This window comes from Pteropus vampyrus, unplaced genomic scaffold (assembly GCF_000151845.1).
Source record: "Pteropus vampyrus isolate Shadow unplaced genomic scaffold, Pvam_2.0 Scaffold11, whole genome shotgun sequence".
Classification (NCBI taxonomy): domain Eukaryota; kingdom Metazoa; phylum Chordata; class Mammalia; order Chiroptera; family Pteropodidae; genus Pteropus; species Pteropus vampyrus.
In genome coordinates, this window is record NW_011888792.1 from 4146484 (window position 1) to 4167504 (window position 21021).

Consider the following 21021-nt stretch of genomic DNA (forward strand, 5'->3'; position numbering starts at 1 on the left):
TTTCTTAGCAAATATATCAGTTAATTTAAAATTATTCTATAAACTGCACATACATTGGTAATTTTTGAAAATCTTACTCAAAAGACTTTCAACATGCATCAAACACCTACTTTAAATAAGACCTCTTCATTAGACAAAAACAGTAAACTTAATATTCTATCCTTACTGAATATGTTTTACTTCCTTCAAATGGTACTTCAGAAATTGGGAGTATCTCATGGTGATTATTAGGAATATCTGTTATTGTGCTACACATATCAAAGGACTAAGTGATAAAAATCTTTGATACATAATTCTGTATACTAGAAATTTATGCTACACATTCATATATATACAATATGGTTCCTAGCAAGAGAATACTGAAGATACAAAACCCAATACAAATTCTCTTTCTTAAAACTTAGACCTGGTTCTACAGATGTATCTTTGATACACCTTATTTCCTACAGAATTAGGAGAAAATAAAGATTTGTTGTTGGATTCATTCATTTAATAAAAGATCAATATAAGCCTAAATTTTTGCACTATGTATATATGAAGTTCTTTTAATTTGAAGTATTCTGATACTCAATTCCTAAACTGCAATTAGATTCATATTAAATTATTCTCAATTTAATATTTGTTTAAGCTAGTCCCATTTAAATGGTTGCTTCTAAATGAATATATTTGTCAGTCAAGCTATAGGTTACCAATTCCTTTTCTTTCAAACTTTCCTGTACAAATCCTAGGATATATACCCAGAAAAAAGCACATTTTTATGCCCAGTCCAGGCCTAATAACATTAGAATCTCTGCAGATGGGATTTGAGCTTCTGCACTTTCAGTCGACCCATGCCTATTGATTCTGATGCAGGAGGTCTCCAAACCACACTTTGAGAAAATGACTTTGACACCAATATGCAAGAATGTACAAGCAGCCAGTGGTGTGCTTTTTACTCATTGAGGGCTTTAAAGTTGCTTTGTTTTTACAATTTCCCCTATTTCCCATTACAGAACTTTGAGGCAGCTGTAGAAACATACATATGTATACAGTTAGTATTACATTCTAAAGTATACTTAGATCCATTATCTTTATGTACTGCTCCTCCCACATCATCAGGCATATGTCTAACAGAACAGAAAGGTCCTGTGGTACTCACGAAGGGCCATCAAATCCTATAGCTTTGGGGATTAAAACTCTATAGTGCTTCTCATGAAAGAAACAAAGGCTGAGCCTCAAATAGTAGGATGTTGAGAGAGGGGAAGATATTGACTCAGCATTTAACTGAAATAATATTCGATTAACCTTTTGATTATTTTATTTGTTCACCTTAAGCTCTCCTAATCATGTTTGGTTTTACTAATTATATTGCATACAAAATGGTAATAATAATCATATACAATTTCACGATGACAATGCAATTTTGAATGTAATCTATAAAATTGTATTTTTTATTTTAAAACTACAGAACAAGATATACCATAAATAGATACAAATTAATAATGACTATAAATTTTTTTTTGTTTTTTCTGTTTTTTAGGTAACCTTGGATGAAATGTTTTTTTATAAAATTTTAGCAGCATAATTAAAATAGTGCATATAGGCAAATGAACCTATTCAATTGAATTTATATGCACACATACGACCCTGCCGTTTTTAAAGCTTTTTCTTTCTTTTTTATTTTGGGTGTACAACATAGTGATTAGACATTTCTATATCTTATGAAATGATCACCTCAACAAATCTAGTACCTATTTGACACTATATATAGTACAATATTATTGACTATATTCTTTATGCTATACTTTGCATCCCCATGACTATTTTGTAAAGCTTTTTCTATCAAAAGCCACTGAGTATGTATAATAGAAAATGTATGGGACAACAGAAATCATATTATCAAAGAGACTATAGTCTGACTTCTTGAATGAGGAAAACCTGCAAGGAACATATTTGTAAAATAATTATACTTTCATAGTTTCAAGTTCCTGTTGCTCAACAGCAGTGAATGCTACAAAATGTCTATTGCATGTTTAGTGTCCCACTTTACCATAAAACAGTAAATATTTTAATATGAATTCTACATTAAAATTTAATGCATGTCAGTTACAAAGCTGCTCTCAATGGAAGAAAGAGAACTTTACACTGTGAACATAGAGAAGGCAAAGTCAAAGTGAATAAACATGCGGAATGAAGAACTTTATAGTTTATGTAAAGATAAGTTTCAATGATGATCCTCTGTCATTTTAAGTGAGAAGTAAACAGAGTTTTAAAGAAAATTATCAAGTGTGCTTTTTAAGAAATGAGAGAAATTTTTTATCATTTGAGTGATGAATAAATATTTGTGTACTGTTGTAAAAATCTCTAGCTAAGCCCTTTAGCTCATAGGAACTATTTCTTAACAGGCAAAATTGTTCACATGTTACTTTCTTTGCTTAAAGTAGTTAATGTATAGAGCCATTTTATTCATGATGGGGATTGACTATTCAGGTACATCTAGGCTAACTTACACTTACATGCCACATTCTTTCTGAAGATGAAATGAAAATAATACTTTGAACTCATTTAGGCAATTTTAAATGCTTGGCTTGTGCAGATATAGACATAGAATTGATGAAATAGTTTGTGATATTCAGTAGGTCTATCACAAAAATGAAGAATGCAGTGAACTAGAAAACCATATTTCCAAATACACATTTTTGCATATATTTTGCTGTACTAAAAAAAATGAGAAAATTGATAATAAAAGAAAAGGCTGCTAAGGTTAGTGTCATTGTATATGAGGTCAGATGCAAAGAGCCATAAAAAATGGCACCCAATGGAAAAAAGAGAAATTAGATTTTTGGATCAAGTTCTGATATTAATAGGATTAAGTCACAGACCTCTATAAATTGTTTTTTCATGTTTTGAGACAGATTAGTTTATGTAAATAATTAAATTTATCCAGATTATTTTAAGAATACAGTGAAAATGATCAGAAAAGCCCTTTGAATATAATAAGATGCTACAGAAATACAATTTAATTAATATAGGATATTCTAAAGTGGTTCCTGGGAATTTTAAGGTAGTTATTTTTAAAAACCACTCTATGATCAAATAAGTTTGAAAATCTCCAAATAAAACAAATCTCTTCCCAATAGGACTCTTAAGAATCCTATGTTAATACGCGTTTGAATCAGTAATAACAGAGACTAGGATATAGACCTTTCTAAACATACTTCAGCACAAAATCTTTTCTTTCTTTCTGCCTTATTTATTTATTTATTTCTATTTTTTGAGAACCTAATGGAAGAAGTGTTTTTCAGGATACATTTTGTGAAATGGTGATAAAATTGATCATTTGAGAAGAAGGAGAATCTAATTTGTTTTAGAGTACTGCCTTTTTGAGGTGAAAGTAACATATTATGCTAATTTTATCAGTTCATAATCAGATTGAGAAAGAGAGGACCTTTTGGAAACTAGATCTGTAGTAAGAGGACTAAATTCTGGTAGTAGAAATAACTGAAGAAAAGAAGCATCTGAAAAAAAAATGAGAAATTGTTAGTGCCAGGACCAGGAACCAAGAGAGCTAAGATTGAGTTCAGCTTCGGCAGCAAGCTGGGCCCAGGTGCACTGAGAAGCTGGTAGTCAAGGTAGAGAGAGAGCCAGGGCCAGGTTGAAACTTCCATAAAGATGAAAATGAGCTGATGATGAACAGGCAATTAACCTTCAGAGGGCAGGCTGGAGCTGGTATGCAAAGCTAAAGAGTGGATCAACCAGACGGCAAGGACCCAGGAAAGCTCGGGTGAGAAGAGAGCAGTCAGAGATGCCCCAGAATTCACAGGAAGTAGAGGTAGGTCAAATGGAGGGAGCAGCATGAGATATCTTTACAGACCTGGGCAGAGAGGCTAAGCGACGAGCTAAGAAGTGAAAACTCTGGTCAGCCTTGATACTGAGGCCACAATCTGTCCTACCCAAGGAAATTGACATCTATTTTTCTCTAAAAATACACTAATTCTTGAAAGTGATTAATTGGAAGCTATAGGCAGATAGGTCCTTATGCACATCTAAAAGAATAATAGAGAAGATTCTAACCAAAGGTTAATAGAAAGGGTCACGGTTAGGTGGACCTACACTTTCCAGAAGACATTCTATTCCAGTGAACAACAACAGCAGCAGAAAACGAAGATACAAGAGACTTAAAAGTTGCTTCACTGAGGCATGCTTCACCCAATAGAAATGATATTTTAATAATGAAAGACAAAATGAATGCAATATTTGCTAGAAATAAATTTATTTTATGTTGACATTAGGTTGTCAATAAATACTTCATAAATGACAGCTACCTTAATCATGAATGTAAATAAAAATTAGATGACCTACTCATCATAGCATCACTGACTTTGAAGAAAAATGACAAAGGTCTTTAGGACAAACCAAAGCAACCAGACCAGCTTAACTATGACCAAGAGTGTTGGGCAGAGCAGTGTTCTTTAAAACATTGTGTGTGCACAAGAAACAAGCCATAGATTTGTAGGAAGAAAAAATTAGAATTTCTATCCAAAAAAATAGAAATTGCATTTTCTGAACATTTAATGTGGGTGTGTTCAATGTTCAGCAACACTGTAAGGGGTATACAATTTTCATAGTGTGGAACCACAAATTTAGAGGGCATGCTAGAGCCACAAATGTACCAGAAGCTCTTTTTCAAGACAGGTATGACTGAACTATGCTGATCAGTACTAGAAGGGCTTCCTAATGCAACAAACATCCCCTATAAAAAGCAGTCGCCTCACTCACCACATAGTTTACAAAACAGTGTGGTAAAAATTATCATAGGAGCTTCCTGGCCTGTGTTGAGTTGCTCTTCCACTACTGACTAGCTAGCCATTCAATCTTTAGCAATCCTCTGAGACTCTCCGTAGTGTCATAAAACAGATATCATAGTCATTGAGAGGTCTGCTTTGAAGACAAAACGAGATCATCAATTAAAGTTGATTCTCATTTTATTTGAAAGCCTTTACAAATGCTCATCTTATTTGAAACCATATTCCCAAATTCTAAATTTTGCGCATTGGCACATTTTCAGCTCATACTTTTAGAGAAGAATGGTTATAATTCTTATAACCATTTCATTAATACAAAGATAACTAATATGTCACAAATTAAAATTCATTTGCACACAAAGGAACCAGAAGTCATTTAATTCCCATTATCATAAAAACATGAATGGGCCTGCTGTGCAAATACAATTCTTCGGCAGGCCCATTCATGTTTAAGTCCCGCTGTTCAGTTTTGCAGTGGTTTCAAATACTGCTTCTAAGCAGAAGCATCCAACTTTCCACATTTCTGTTTATTGCCTTTGGAATGCTGAATCCATGAAAATTAGGGCATCAGTAATCATACAAGCAGACGGGCACAGTGCTGAATATATCTTTCGGTTCCTTGCACCTGGCATTTTGTTATAACAGGTGTCTTAAAAGTAATTATTTGAACTTTAAAAATTATAAAGCAATTTAAATAACCCCTGAACCACAAAGCTTCCATCCAGTTTTTATGTATCACGGAGTCTTGCCTTTCCAAAATTGTACTCTGTACTTAATCTAATCTACTCCTTCCTATAGCCACCAGAAGCTATTGCTTTGTGTATTTTTAATGATTTGCTGTAAGTAAAGGCTAGTGTATTTGTTCTTTATAATGGCTTAATATGTCTTATCACTTTGTCTCATTAAACCAGGGGTCCACTAAACCAGGGGTCCCCAATCCCCAGGCTGCAGCCTGGTACCAGTGCTCCCCAGCACTAGCATCATCGCCTCACTCCACCTCAGATGATCAGGCATTAGATTTTCATAGAAGCACTGGTCCCTGGTACCAAAAAGCTTGGGAACCACTACTGACTAAACCAAAGAAATGACTCAAAATTAGAATGCGTGGAAAGGTAGGGGCAATGTTTTGGGTATTAAGTAGATATACTGTGCATAATATAAAAGTTAACTTTTTTAAAGATTAATTTTGATGTTAGATAGTGATATCTAACACTAATTAAATTATATGATGTCCTTTCTGTTACCTTTACCAGAAATTAGCTGGCGGGTCCAATAATTTTCTGATTACTTTGGATTGAGCCAATCATCATTTAGATATTAGAATCTTAGTGGCATGAGTTTTTAAAAGGGGAAAGTTGCCTGGGAGGTTATCTTTTTTGTAATATCTACATTTTAGATGAACAAGATTAAAAAAATTGAGTTCCAGAACACTGATGTTATCGGCCCTCAAAACCAGACTTTTGAACTTCAAGTTAGGCACTCAGCGTGCTACACTGATGCCGGCTGTACCTTCCTTTGCTTCTGTATACATATCCTTCTCGATTTTGTGTTGCTCATTAAGCTTTTGTATTTGGATAGTGGAAATTCTCTTTGATATCTTAAAAATTATAAAAAAAACTTTAAAGATGATTTACAGTCCAAGCAAAATATGGACATCCTTTGATTCATTTCATACACTCCAAAATATACCAACATTATGAAGGATGGAAGCCGTTTCACGATCATACATGGATTAAGTTTCCTTACTTGATCTCTTTTAGATCTGCTTTATAACTGAACCTTTCATGGAGGCTTACTGTTCACTATATATGAAATTCTGGAAAAGTGACTTGGAAATCAGAATATCCCTTTATGTTGACAAATGTTTCCCAGAAGCCTAGAGGTCCCTTGATCCTCAAAATCTTTCCTTTAGCTCTTTTGTAAATAAATTGCCCAGAGGGCAAGAGAAGTTAATGGTTTTAAAGAAATTATGAAATTTATGGCTAGAATGCTCTATTTTAAAAATCAGAAATAGACTAAATTAAATATGGCTTATTTAATTAGAAAACTTAAATTCAATTGCTTTCTTACACATTTCCACAAAATTAGTATTGAAATGAAGCTGTGTAGGGTTCGTTGCAATTTTGACAAAGGTCAACACTAAAGTGTGCAATTTAACATCTCTATGAATTCTACTACTTCGGTTGAAATACTATGTGGACTACCTTAAATTAGCAAATTTCTCCTGAAATAGACCAAAAAGTCATTTCTTAGGTGACATTGTGACATTTTCCTTCCTGTTGGTCATTTATGAAATCTAAAATCTTTTATGAAATCTAAAAAACTTTTTAGTAGATTCAATTATGAATGGTGAATTATCCACATTCTATAGTCACTACCAATAAGACAACCAATATACACATAGTGTATTCACTATAAGAAAATTTATGATGTCTCTCATCATTTAAAAAGAGTTTGTTAATCAACCCAAGTTAATTCTTAGAGTACTCCTTGTTTAGTTGCATCTACTATACCGAAATATTTCCTCACAATTTATAAGATTATCATCAGTAACACTCCTACTCCTGATAGAATGTCATTAAACATCCCAGTTTCATGCTGAATTTTAATCAATGTGTATAGTACAAATATAAATATGAAGGAGATTTACTCAATCTGTTGGAAGCTACTGAAAATGGACATAAAAACAACCTAAAAAGAACATTATTTCAGTAAAAAACATTGTCAAATGACATAATGTTAATTTTGAGTTATTAACATGTATTACTACTATTTCTAGATAAAGAATCTGAAAAATGTTTCTTAGATTAAAAAATTAACATTTCTTTGTCAATGCAAATTTATATAACTTATCAACAATTCTCAAACTGCAACAGATCTAATAATATATTACTTGACATTTCATAGTTTTACTGGAAATCCCCATTGAAAGAAGCCAAAAAAATATGTATGTATCTTCATTCTTGGTTATAATTGGTGGTATTAGATTATGCTCTCTTGAGGTTAAACAGGCTACCAGAAACAGAAAGAAGGGAGCTACCCTTTGCTGGTCACCTCTATGTGTTTCCTCTGTTCTGTCATTTGTCTTATTTAATCTACCTTAAAAATCCAACCAAATTTCTGTGTCTTTTGTTTAGAAACTAACCACAGAAGATAATAGTCTGATCTTAAATGATTTCAGTGAGTTAAACAGCACCTTATTTTATAACAGGGATTAAAATCTAGTCCAACGATATGTAGGAATATCCAACTATGAGTCAGAAATGATTGGCTTATGATCTTTTAACTTAGGTATAGGTAAGATTTTTTGAAGACAGAAACTGCAATTTAACCACAAACACCTGTGTTTTTAAACAACACATTGGTAGGGCTTCTTGCTCAAAATATTACAAAACATCAAATACATCAAAGTGATGAAACATTTTTTTCCAGATGTTTAAAAAAGGCCTCTCATTTAGGGCTTTTGGTGGTCTTAACACATTTTGCCATGTTTATATAGGAGTAACATAATGATTTCATGATTAACAGTAGCTCAAGGGAGCTGCTAATTAGTTAGATAAGATCACATCTAAAAAATAACACAAGAACATTTGCTTGAGAAGCTTCTGAAATTTTGACCTTATAGAAGAGACTGCAAGAAACATTTGATTGATAATAAGAATAAAAGGTTAAAGTGATATCTGAATACATAAGAACTCCTTAAAATATGTTTTTAGGATCTCATTTAAAATAATTGTATTTTCAGATATTATCTGTTGCATAGCTTTTGGAAACACCGATTAAAGTGAAAAAAAAAAAACCCTCACTATTAGAGGGTTACATATATCATTAATATATAAAGAAAATTTCTTTAAAAATCAATTAGCAGGAGATTGATAATGAAGGAAGGGAATTTAAATGACATTGTTTCTTTTCTGAAGAGCTATTTCTTATAATTGATACATCTTAGTTAAAAACACAACTAAAATTTATAAATTCAGAAGCCTCACATAATGATAAAAATTGACTCTATGTCAACAATTCAAAAACAGAATCACCCTATACATTATCTATAAAAACGTTAATCTTATTTCAACAAAGACCCTTACAACCACAACAATGTATAATCGAACAGATTATATTCTCTTGAGGAGAAAACACTAAAAATAATAACAATTCTGGAGCATTTTCTTTCATGATGTCAAAAAGAAGGAAAAACAAATATAAGTAAAGATATCAATTTGTCTTGCCTTACAGATTTTGACTGTTTTGACACAACAGAAAAAAAGACATATACTGGAAGAACTGGTCCTTGAATTGACAGAAAATCTGTCACTAACGGAATGAATCAATTTCAGCATACAAGTGACTTTAAGAAGACAGTTGAAAAACCATTTTTTAAAAAAAAGTGATGGATGAAGATCTTCATTGAAGAGTACACCCTGAATCATGTAAAAATATTTGTTTATTTTTATCTTTCTAAAGAAAATTGCCATTGGCAATCCCTTCATGTGGATATTTCTAGAGTCTATCAGCCTGTCTGAGATACTTACAGAGTGTCAGATATTTTGTCTTATTCCACATGGCATTATGACACATATAATATTAGCTAAACTCAGTTAATCTGAAGTATGACTGGAACATTTCCAATTTAAAAAATATTACACAGCACCAAAGAACAAGTTTAACTTTACCATTCAATTCCAACAAATAGAAAGGAGTTTTTCCATGGTTTCTTCAAATTCAGAACTTAAAAACTTCATAAAGTTTATATATTATAACAATTTAGTTCCTGTATCTTTCATGTGGAGTTTTAGATTTCTTTTTCAAATATTATTTTAAATTTGAGGATGTTATCAGTTGGCCTCTTAAACTGAGGGTCAAAATTATATATAGGTCCATATCAATAAACTGAATCATATTTGAAACCATTCATTCATTCATTCATTCATTCGACAAATAGTTATTGAATGCCTACCATATGTCAAGTGTTTAGTTAAGTACTGCACAAAAGTTGGGAAAGTCAAAAAGACATATGTGGTCCCATCTCTACTGGAATAAAAAATCTATCATAAAAACACAATTTCCAACATCGTGTGATAATGCTACAGTGAGAGAATTAGAGATGACACAGTAGTACACGGGAGAGAACTTAAGCCAAATTTGGTGTGGGATGGAGCTGGTAGCAAAGCCTAATTAAAATTGTAAATTGTGGCATACTCTGGATGCACCTAGAGGAAAGTGTATCCAAATTGCAGCTGAAGGATTTAACCAATGGAGGCTGGGAATGTTGTGAACAGAGGTTCTATTTCCATTTTCTTCCTCTAGGAAGAGAACATTTACAAAGAAATGGAAAGAGAATGATAGTGTTTGGTTTAAGAAACGGAAACAAATTTAGAAGAGTGTGGTAAAAGATGAATGGGGCCAAGTCACGCAAAGACTTTTAGGTTATATCAAAGTATGTGCACTTTATTCTGAAGTTGATAAGAAGCAATCAAAGGATTTGAAAAAATGGAGTAAGAGAATCATATAAGCATGCTGAAAAATATCAAACTGGTAATAATTTGAGAAATAGATTTTAAGAGAGTGAGACCAGAAAATGGAAAGCTGATTAAGGGGCTTCTGCAAAAACTCAGGTGAAAGAGGGTGGTAGCCTAAATCATGGAAGTGGCAGTAGGGATGGTGAGAAGTTAAAGGATTTTAAGTAGCCGAATCCTTTTTTCAGTAATTGAAATAAACAATACTTACTAAATTAGGAAATTGGTGACAGTGAGGTTGGCAGGAAGATAAGAAGCAGAGAAAGATCGCCTGGAGGACTTTGAGAAGCCTCAGCTAAGAGGATGGAAGAAACAAAGTATGATGTCATGCAAACCAAATAAAAGGAATGGTTTATGAAAGAGGTAATGTCTTAAGAGCATGAACATGGTGTTGCTCATTCATGTGTCACCACTATGTGATGCTTCATAGGTGCATCACAAATAAACACTTGTTAAATGAATGATTTAATTTAATAAATACTGCTACATACAAGGGAAGAACATCAGGCTGGGCTCTGGGAAGATGAATATATTTCAAAATCAAAAAGTCGTAGAATAGTAAAAGGAGAAAGACACACATGATTATTCATAAAGTATGGTGGTTAATGAAAGAACTCAATAAAGTTCCAGTTCAACGGTGATACAGATAGAATGTCAGGGAAAAGTAAAGAAAAAAGTGGATATTTCTAACTGCCGGAACAGGGAAAAGTAAGGCCCAGAGAAGAAAAGGCTGAGAAGAGACTACCATAAGTTTCGGGTGACTTGGCAAGAGTTTCAGATGTGGCAAATGTGGTTTGATGAGTGACATTTCCTATTTTAATTGTTTTCATGATTTCCAGTAATACAAGGAATACCACAATTTCGAAACTCATGGATAGAGCACAAATATCGGTAAGAATAGAAGTCATGTCTTCCAAATAAAATGGCCTCATTTTAGAATTAAACTGTCTTACTTTTCTTTGCCATAAAAGACATTAACAAATCTGTGCGTACTTAAACATACTCCACAAATAAATGCATTTCAAGGAGACGGTTTTTAAAAACTATGAACTGTAACCTTACTTCATTTACAAATGATAAATAAACTGCAGTGTCTCTGCTTTCCTTCTATAAGCTAGCTCTCTTATGAGAACCTAATCAAATTGCTCCATTGCTTAGCAACCACAGGGAAAGAGCTAATAAGTCATGATTCATGATTATTTGGGAACAATCTGCAGGTCAGTACCATGATTTCAAGGTGATTTGGATTCCTGCTGTGATGCTTTCAAACCAATATTGACTAGACGCATCAGAATAGATGAGAGTTAAAATGCAAAATGTTCTCATAATCAATCAATTTGACCTATACATTGTGCGATCTGGTACAGTCTGCTGCATCAGTCTGACAGTAGCATCTATAAATCAAGATCAGAGTAAAAATAGCACACAGACATGGCTTCATAAGGAATTTCTGTTTTACCAATATAGTTAAACCAAAGAGGGAGGTACATTTAAATTATTATGAAGGTAATGATACCAACATTCACTTAACCAAAAGGAAATCTTCTAAGGAAGGGTGCAGTGGGTGGTGAAACAGCTTTTGAAAATATTACCTGTAACCATTGTGACTGGTCATTGTGGCCGGAGGTCCAGGCATTCACTTTGCCCTGCTTGTCCAGCCGAGCTTTCCTCGGCTCCCAAGTGAACATGTCCATATTGAGAGTTCTGAAAATACTGGAGGCAGTGATCTGATAGTCTTGTATATGTCCTGATTTCATCCCTAGAGGCTCAGAACAGCCTGAAAGAAAATGAGAAGGGCTCCATGAGAAAAATAATTTATCACTTTGGAAGTTTTTTGTCTTCATTTTGGATAGGCGAGAGAAGATTAAGCATAATGTTATTCATTCCCCCAAAGAGGGAGCATCTAAATTCAAAAAAGGCTATAATCAGAAATAAATCTGGAACAAAATCGAAAAACAAAATAGCCAATTCAGGCGATTTTGTCTGAATATATTTTGGAAAAATTGGAAACGAGACAGACAATTTAAACTACTTTTCTGTGATAGATGATTTTGCAAAATGAAAACAATGCTGAAACACTCTCCCCTGTCTCATTACTGATAGCCTCGTGCCTGTTCCCTAGTTTTCAACAGTTTCATTGTGCCTTTAAAAATGAAACATTTTCTCACAAAGTATATTTGGTTTTCTTTTATTTGTTTCCATAATACTGCAAATGAAAATTCCCTCAGTACAAAGTCATTTTCACAAACTGCTCCAATGGTGTATTCTAAACTGGATAGCATTGTGTTTTCTAAGAAACTTCTGTTAATCTTTATCGCTGATTTTTATAGCACCAACATGGCTTCTTCTGGAAGGTAGGAAGCTAATATTTATTCAATGTATACCATGTATCAGGCATTGTGTAAGTATAGGATTTAAACCAACAGATAACAGAAGAAAATAAGCTAATTGTAGCAAAAGCCATTAATAGACAAGTCTTTTTATATATTCTTCTATTTTGATCATACTCAATAACTTCTAGTATTGGATATTTTTGGAAGATTCTCAACTCTGCCACATACGTTTTCAGGTTTGACATGATGCAAAGTTTGGGTTTGTTTGTCCTTGAAAAATCATGTGTGTATGTGTGTGCATGTACATGGTTGCCCAATCTTGAATTACAACTGTGACAAAGTTCCACATACAAATCCTGTGATAGGAATCATGATTCTGTACCTTATTAGCCAGGGGCTGAGTCTTCCATATGTAAAATTGTTGCATTTGGGTCAAGGAACACACAAGGTAAATTTGATCAAGAAAGCGAAGATAGAAGGAGAAGACCTCTCCAATGAATGCCATTTCTTCACACTCTACTGGTCCCCCACTTACTAGCTGCTTGGCATTGTGCCCATTACTAACCACACTGTGCCTCAGTTTCTCTTCTGTAAAATGGCGATAATGATAGAAACTACCTTAAAGAAGTGTTTTAAGAAATTAGTTAATAAATATAAAGTATTTAGAAACATGCTGGCATATACCTAGCATTCAGTAAATATTAGCTATTTCTATTATTTCCGTAAAGCTCATTCTAACAGATAACAATGTTAAGATACCAAATCAGCATATCAGTGAGTACTAACGAATACCTTATGAATGGCTACAATTAAGTTTATTGGGGTAACATTGGTTAATGCAATTATATAATTTTCAGGTGCACATTATAATTTGACATCTGTATATTCTATTGTGTGTGATTACCACCCAAAGTCCAGATTCCATCAGTTACTATATATTTGATATTCCCTTTACAAACTCCACTTTCCCCTACCCCCGCTATAATTGACCTCCTTTAACTGTCTACCTACCCACTCCTTCCCTACCCTCTACTCTCTGATAACCACTAATCTATAGTCCATGTCCATGAGTCTCTGTTTGTCCTGTTCATTTGTTGCTTTTAGGTTTATATCCCACATATAAGTGATATCATGTGATTCTCAATTTTTGCACACTGATGTTCATAGCAGCATTATTCACAGTGGCCAGGACATGGAAGCAATCAAAGTGTCCTATGATAGATGATTGGCTAAAGAAGCTGTGGTACATATGTATAATGGAATATTACTCAGCTATAAGAAGAGATGAAATACTGCCATTTGTAACAGCATGGATGGACCTCAAGATACTCATGATAAGGGAAAAAAGCCAGACAGAAAACCAAGCCATTTTAAGTCAAGACTCTAAGAAAAGTGGTTCAGAACTCTTTATCGATAAATAATTCTTAACTATGATTAATTGCTTTCTATTTTAGTACATCTGGATTACTTCTTCCTTCTTGAGGCTCTTCCATGTCTGCCTTCACCTCCACCTACTAGGAAATGCCTATCCTATACAAACATGACAAAAACAGACATGGTGGTTTAGCCAATTGTTTTACCGTACAAGTCTCAGTGGGTTTCAAGGGTAGGAGACATATATTCAAAGTCTCATGATAAAAATAGCTCTAAAATCCTAAATGTAATTTCTGGAAGAGAAAAATTTCATGACAAATCTCACAGATAGTAGGAAGTTCTAAAGTCTTAATGACATGCCATTTATCTTTAGGCAGTTCTACAGTAATATGTTTACATTATAGATTTCTGACTCGTTTTTCTATTACTACCATCAAGCCCCCATTCCCCAACCTACCATGCTACCAGACTCTGTAAAACTTTACTTGGCTTGTAGAAGACATACAAGGGAAAAGGAAAAGTAGTTGTTTTACTCCATTTGTGATAACATAGTATTTTAAATATTGCATAGAGAAGAGATGCTTTTACTTTGACCATTTCAGCTTAGTCATAGAATTCATTTCATACCTACTCTGTTATTGAGCACTTATGCCAGAGGAAGTGTTTAATAATTTGATCCATTTCATTATAAACATTTTAAGTCATATCCCTTTTAGAGAATTTAGAAAATTTCCTTTTTAAGTGTCTGAGAAAAGATTAACTGCTGATCTTCTAGGCAAGCTGAGAGATTTTATAACAGTTTATTGAATACAATAAGGTAGCCTTGGGCTTTATAGTGTTGCATTGGATTGTGGGAAATAGTTTGGTACATTATATTACTGTTTATTTCCAAGTATTATAGCTAACCTCTTCCAATTTGCCTCATACCACAAATTTCCCTTTTCATCTATATGATTTCATATGTATAAATAAATTAACTCTTTTAATGGAGTGGACAGCACCTGAACGAAATTGATTATTTCAATAGTGAGGTGCTCTAGATTTTAAAAGCATCCATTGAGAGATATTATTCTCTGCATGCAAGTTCAAAATCAATTGGTAGGGTCTGGAGATTAGTACATCTTTTTCTTTTTTCTTTTTTTTTTAAGATTATAAAATCTATAAAGTGTGAGGTGTAACCTCTTGTCAAACTTGAAAGTAAAATATATTCACACCTTAGAGGTGTAACTGCACCATGTAAGAGAGAATGACCCTCATGAATCAAAGGATTGAAAAATTGGGGAAGGTGATGTTAAGCAACTAAAAACCACAGGGCTTGCAGCAAGCCTCAACATACTGTGGCTGCTTCTTGATTGCTTTATGATGAATGACTTAGGAATGACACTGGTGTGTGGTGATATAGTGACATGCAATATAAACAGTGTATAGCAGTAATTGTACTGAGATTTATTGGTAGTCAATAAGCCAGTTTGAATCACCAAAATAAGGTGATTCAATTATCCTATACTCATTAGGATAATTAATAGTACTAAAACTGTATGTTTGTTTCTTCATAAAAGACACCCATATATAATATAAAATGTGATTCTTAAAATAGATTCACTTGTCTGGCTAAATGTCTCTAATTCCTTAACTGTAATGGGTTCATTTAAAGTTTGGCTGTTTTTCAACACTTTTATTTGCTTAAAAATCATTCTCTTTCTCAGTATTGCAAACAAACCTAAAAAGGGAAACAGATATAAGGTACACTTTAACCAAACACAACCTTTTGAAATGAACAAAAGGCCTCCATTTGGTTTTTTGCAGGGAAGCGTCCTCCTTTTTTTTTTAACTAAATAGTATTACTGTAAATTCGATAAAAGTCTTTCATATTTGAAGATTACGCTAAAAGGTCCCATAAACAAGAATTTTTAGTTTCCTTCAAAACACAGTTGTTTGAACAAAATAATTTCAGGCCACAGTGGCAAAGACAGTTTGTAAATGTTGACGCTGGAAATATAAGATCAACTACCAAAAATATAACACAGTGAAATGCCTAGACAAGATTTTCTGTTTAGTTCAGAATCTAGCTATATTGAAATGAGACCACTGTGAAATCTACACACTATTTTCATCTTTATCTTTAATACTGATGATCCTGGAAGACAAGGATTATTTAACTCTGAGTCTTTTAATAGATTATCTTTGAGTTGAATAACCATTGTTTGTAAAATTAACAGGATGCTAGATAAGAATGATCCAAGAATGGATTTATGGTAGCAATCTTGGTATTGAAGTATTGTCTCCTTGAGAGGAATGATAAACTTACAAGTTTCATAAAATCTAAAACAAAAACAACAAACAAACAAACAAAAAACAAAACAAGTTCTTATGGTAGGTGGACAAAGATAAAGTTTACTCTTCTATGCCACATAGTCTAAATATAACTGCAATTTATAAAGTCAGGCAGATTCCAGTTTTTACTGAACTGGAACTTTTATCACGAAACATAAATCATAGTTACTACAGAAAACAGGACACATTTAAATTTGACAAAAGTTTCTACTGAGAATTCGTTTCACTTTCATTAACCACTCAAAGAAATACATTGCTTTTTCTACGTTAATTCTGTTCTATAGCATGTTTTAGAACTTGTTTATCCAATACACACGCGCGCACACACACACACACACACACACACACACACACACACTGTTTCTAACTTAACCATGACCTAGACATTTTGTAGCAGAAATGAGTATCTATAAGTTTTGAAAAATTTCTAGTTAGTAGCAAACTACATACAAATGTGCTTTTTTTTAAAAAAAAAAAAAAGAAAAAAGAAAATATCAAAATAGATTATGTGAGACTCACCTGACAATTCACATCCAAGAAGTTCCATTCTCAAAGTGCAGTGTCTTCGACAAACTTGGGGATAGAGTCTCACATACTGAGCTTTTATAGGGGGTGTGAAAGAGTTAGCGTAGGGTGTGTTGTTATCGACATTTCCACGGAACACCTGTATAGAGATAATACAGACTTTAAAATTATTAACTGAAACAGCTTCTTTACCTACTTTCATATATTGATCTTACATGCTACCCAACATAATCTTTCAAACATTGGATTAAATAATTTGGAGATCTGGAGCATTTAGAAAGAATCTTGCCATCAGTAGTGAATATAAAACCTATAAATAAAATATTAATTAAAATGGTAAACCACTCTAGGCCTGTGGTTTAATCTATACTCAACTATGATGATATTGTCAATTTTAAGGAGAGTCCTTCAGAGATAGAAGGAAACTTCTCTCTCTTTTTTAAGAAAATGGCACCTTAAACCTTTCAGCTTACTTCGGGTCTGACTGTTTTGCTACTTGGTATTTATAGTGTTTGTTTGTTTGTTTCAGAAACCAGTCTTTACCTGTACTTCCTGATCACTTTGTCTCTCTAATGCTATGGTCAGACTTAGGATGCTTTAGAGTTTGATTTCTCAGGATTATTTCCTTATCAGTCAGTCCCAGATTATCGGATAAAAGACTCATAATTCTTTACATATATCTCCAGTGAAAAACTATATTTGCCTCTAAAAATTAACCACTAAAGTATATTTTTAAAAATTCTTTAAATCTCATTTTTATATTACCTTTTATATAACCTAGCAATCAGAAAATTTTATTTAAATTCATTTAAGAAGGTAATTTAAAAAATTTTTTATAAAACTTATTGGTCTGTTATAATGACTTGCTTTAAAATAGGATTAGTTACAGTCCTGATATTTTTTAATTAATTTTTTTTAAATTAATAAAAATTGGTAACATCATATAAAAAGTCAAAAGACATTGAATATGATATCCATTTCATTGAAAATATTTTCTTCTGCTAAATAAGAAAATTTTCTTTCAATGTTAAGTATACAAAGACATACATCTTTTCTATCACTTGATGCTTTTCTTTAAAAATACAAATTTTCTTTAAAAATAATTTTTCCTTAAAAATAATAGTTTTGATCTATCGTTACTTGATTAAGGACAGTGTTAATCTGTCGAAGCAATAAAATAAACTGAAAAGTGATTACTGTTAAAATAAAATGTGACTGTCATACACAGGATTATGCTAACCTTGTGATAAAGTGTTTATAGGACCACCAATTACATACAGTCTGAGAAAGTCTTAAGTGGTAGCCACTGTCCACTTCATAACTTGGGAAAACTCCTGACCCCCTTCACCCCACTAGTCTAATTTTTTTAAACCATAAATTTATTTTTAATAACAAAAAGTTTCTGCTGAAGATTCAGTAGTCATTTGATAACCAGTGATCATGAATGAAATTTTACTTTTTAATTATGTTGTCAGTCTTACCATGTCTTCATTGGTGCTTTTAACTTTGTACATTGCCCAAGTCTTTCCATCATTACTATAGGCAATTTTGTAGGATTTGATATACTCTGGGCTTCCAATCCTCTTCGCTCCTTGGGTAATCACACCAGTAACTCTCATTTTTCTTTGTAAATTTATCTGAGGAGACAAGATAACGATAATCTCATTGCTCTCAGGATAAAAATAGTGACAATATCCATTTGGGAATATAACATTTTCATTTATTAGTATAGACTTTAAATAATACAAAAATCTAGTAATTTTTTGTATATTTTTAATGAATATTAAATATATATCATTTAGTTTCAAAATCTTTCTTATACTTTTCTTAGATAAAGCAGTATTTGTAAACAAACTTTGAAAGGGGAAGTGTGCCTCCAAGTACAAGTATAGATAACATTAGTTAGTTATGATACGGAGATGTGACTTAGTAAATTGAAAAATGGGGAATATCATCACCTTGTCAAAATAACCTGTGATATTACAATGAAACTCAACATAATTATTAACGTGCCTCGACTGCTTTAGGCTTCAAAATTTTCAATTTAAATTAAAACATTAAAATCTTCCCCAAATCTTTGAGTGTTAGAATAAGAAAAAGTGAAAGCAATAATTATGACAAAAAACAAAACAAACAGAAATGTCTTCAGTTTCCAGATCTTTATAAAGCAGTCTCCGCTAAGAGTTATGGAGGGTCTTTCACCAGATAGTGGCTTTTCCCTTCATTCCAGTATATAAAGACTTTATAATTGGCATTTTCTCTTTATATTTTCTCTCCATTTCAAACCACTCTACTATAGTTTGCTGCAGGAGTAATAGTAGTTTAATAAAAATTTTAATATTCTCCTCATATTTAAATAGGGAGCTCATTTTGATACCTAACGCATAATGATTAAATGCTCTAATGTAAGAAGAATATTTTATTAACATACGGCAAACATTAAAAATTGTTCCATTCACTTTAAAATGCCTTTATGATGTCCACAAGATTTTAAACTTAGTAGAAAGGAACTGTTTCAATGTTCTTAACAAATTGCTATAAAGCTCCCCTCTCCATCAATTACAAATCAGAAAAAATTTAAATGTCTTATATTGTATTATTAACTCAGAGACCATTTCCCAGAGAAAACCAGAAAATCTTAGGGTTCTCATAAGTGATTAGGATTTTTCAATTTCTTATGAGTCTCAGAGAGTTAACATTTGAAATGGTAGAGGATGTGCATGAAGAAACTAGCCCCTCTATAACCAGTTTTAGAGCTATCGACTATCTATCTACCTATCTATTTATCTATTCTCTCTCTTCCTCTCTCCCCTCCACTGCCCTCCCTTTCTCTCCCTACCTACCTTTCTTCATGTCACATATTCAAAAAGTTAAAAATTAGAACTAAGAAACCAATCCTTAAAGTTTTACCACTCCAAAAAAAAAAAAAAAAAAAAAAAAAGGGACTTATGAACAAGCCTACAATGTTTTATTTCCCTGGATTTATAGATTTTAAATGTGTTACGGGCAATCCTGAATTCTGCATATAGGCAACACCCTTATAGGCTTTTGAAAGTTTGCCAGCATGAGCATGCCTACTTTCCTTCCCATTCTGAATTTCCCAGTCTCATTTTCTTTCTTTAAATGTCATGAGGTTCCTCCCCAACTGGTGCTCACAAAGCAATTCTTGGTCTACCCAAGTATAAAGAAAACCTGAAATTTTGTTGAGTTAGAGAACTGGCATGGTGTAGTCTCTAGCCTCTGATGGGTAAGCACTTGCAATGCAGACTTCATAAACAACATCTTTGATTTTAAATTCTAGGTCTGTGGTCCCTTTTTAATCCAACAATGCTGAGTGAATTCACTCAGATATTCAATTTTTCTTATCTCATTTCAAAACTCAGACATCAAAATTACTTACATGAATACATTCTATGTCACATTCTTTGTGGGAATCTCAGAAAAGAGAATATCCTCCACAAAGGTAAATTTTACTTATTACTTTTAACATTATTTCAATTAGTTTTTTAAAGATTGACTTTAGAATTTTAACTGTGGGATTTGAGATAGATAACCTCTAAAAAATATTTTATTTTAGTATGTCAAGTAAATTACCACATAGCTATGGAAGAGTAATCTGCGTCCAGTATCTTATATATGGCATTGCTTTTCATTTTTTAATCTGAGACTCTTCATAATCTGAAACTTTCTAATATATACAACATAAACGAGGGACAGTTTGAATCATGTTTCCTCCCATTTTGGAAGCCAAACTCCACACTTGATATTGCTGAACATTCCTTTTTCAATTATCTTTTATCTTGTTTCAATTATCTTGTTTATATCTCTTGTAGATGGCCAAATTACCTCTGTTAGATTTTTGGCTGATGAGCCATAGACTAATTTTCTAAAACTTAAATTATAGAAGCATAACAAAAAAAAAAAAAAAAAAAAAGAACTTGAGTACATGTTTCTCTCTAAATCATCAGAAATGATGTTTAAAAAGATTCCTATTTATTCTAATATTTACAAGCTCTGAATATATACTTTAGAAAGCTGGAACTCTAGATAGTAAAGCAGCATCAGGCTGGGGTTTTAATTACTTTTAGCAGGCTTTTGTAGTTAAATATCTGTGCTGTTTTTATTAAAAAAATATATAAACTAAAAACTGATTTA

At 32.6% G+C, this 21021-nt stretch overlaps 1 protein-coding gene across 2 annotated transcripts in view; it reads right to left on the reverse strand.

The window, feature by feature from the left end:
- The window catches only part of EDIL3 (EGF like repeats and discoidin domains 3), a 386832-nt gene that overhangs the window by 75671 nt on the left and 290140 nt on the right, over positions 1-21021 (reverse strand). For both annotated transcript variants that reach the window (XM_011377761.2, XM_011377772.1), the window contains 3 exons: positions 18348-18503; positions 16861-17005; positions 11893-12077 (listed from right to left, as the gene is read on the reverse strand). In XM_011377761.2, the coding sequence (XP_011376063.1) occupies positions 11893-12077; positions 16861-17005; positions 18348-18503 (486 nt within the window). The remainder of the gene's footprint in view (positions 1-11892; positions 12078-16860; positions 17006-18347; positions 18504-21021) is intronic.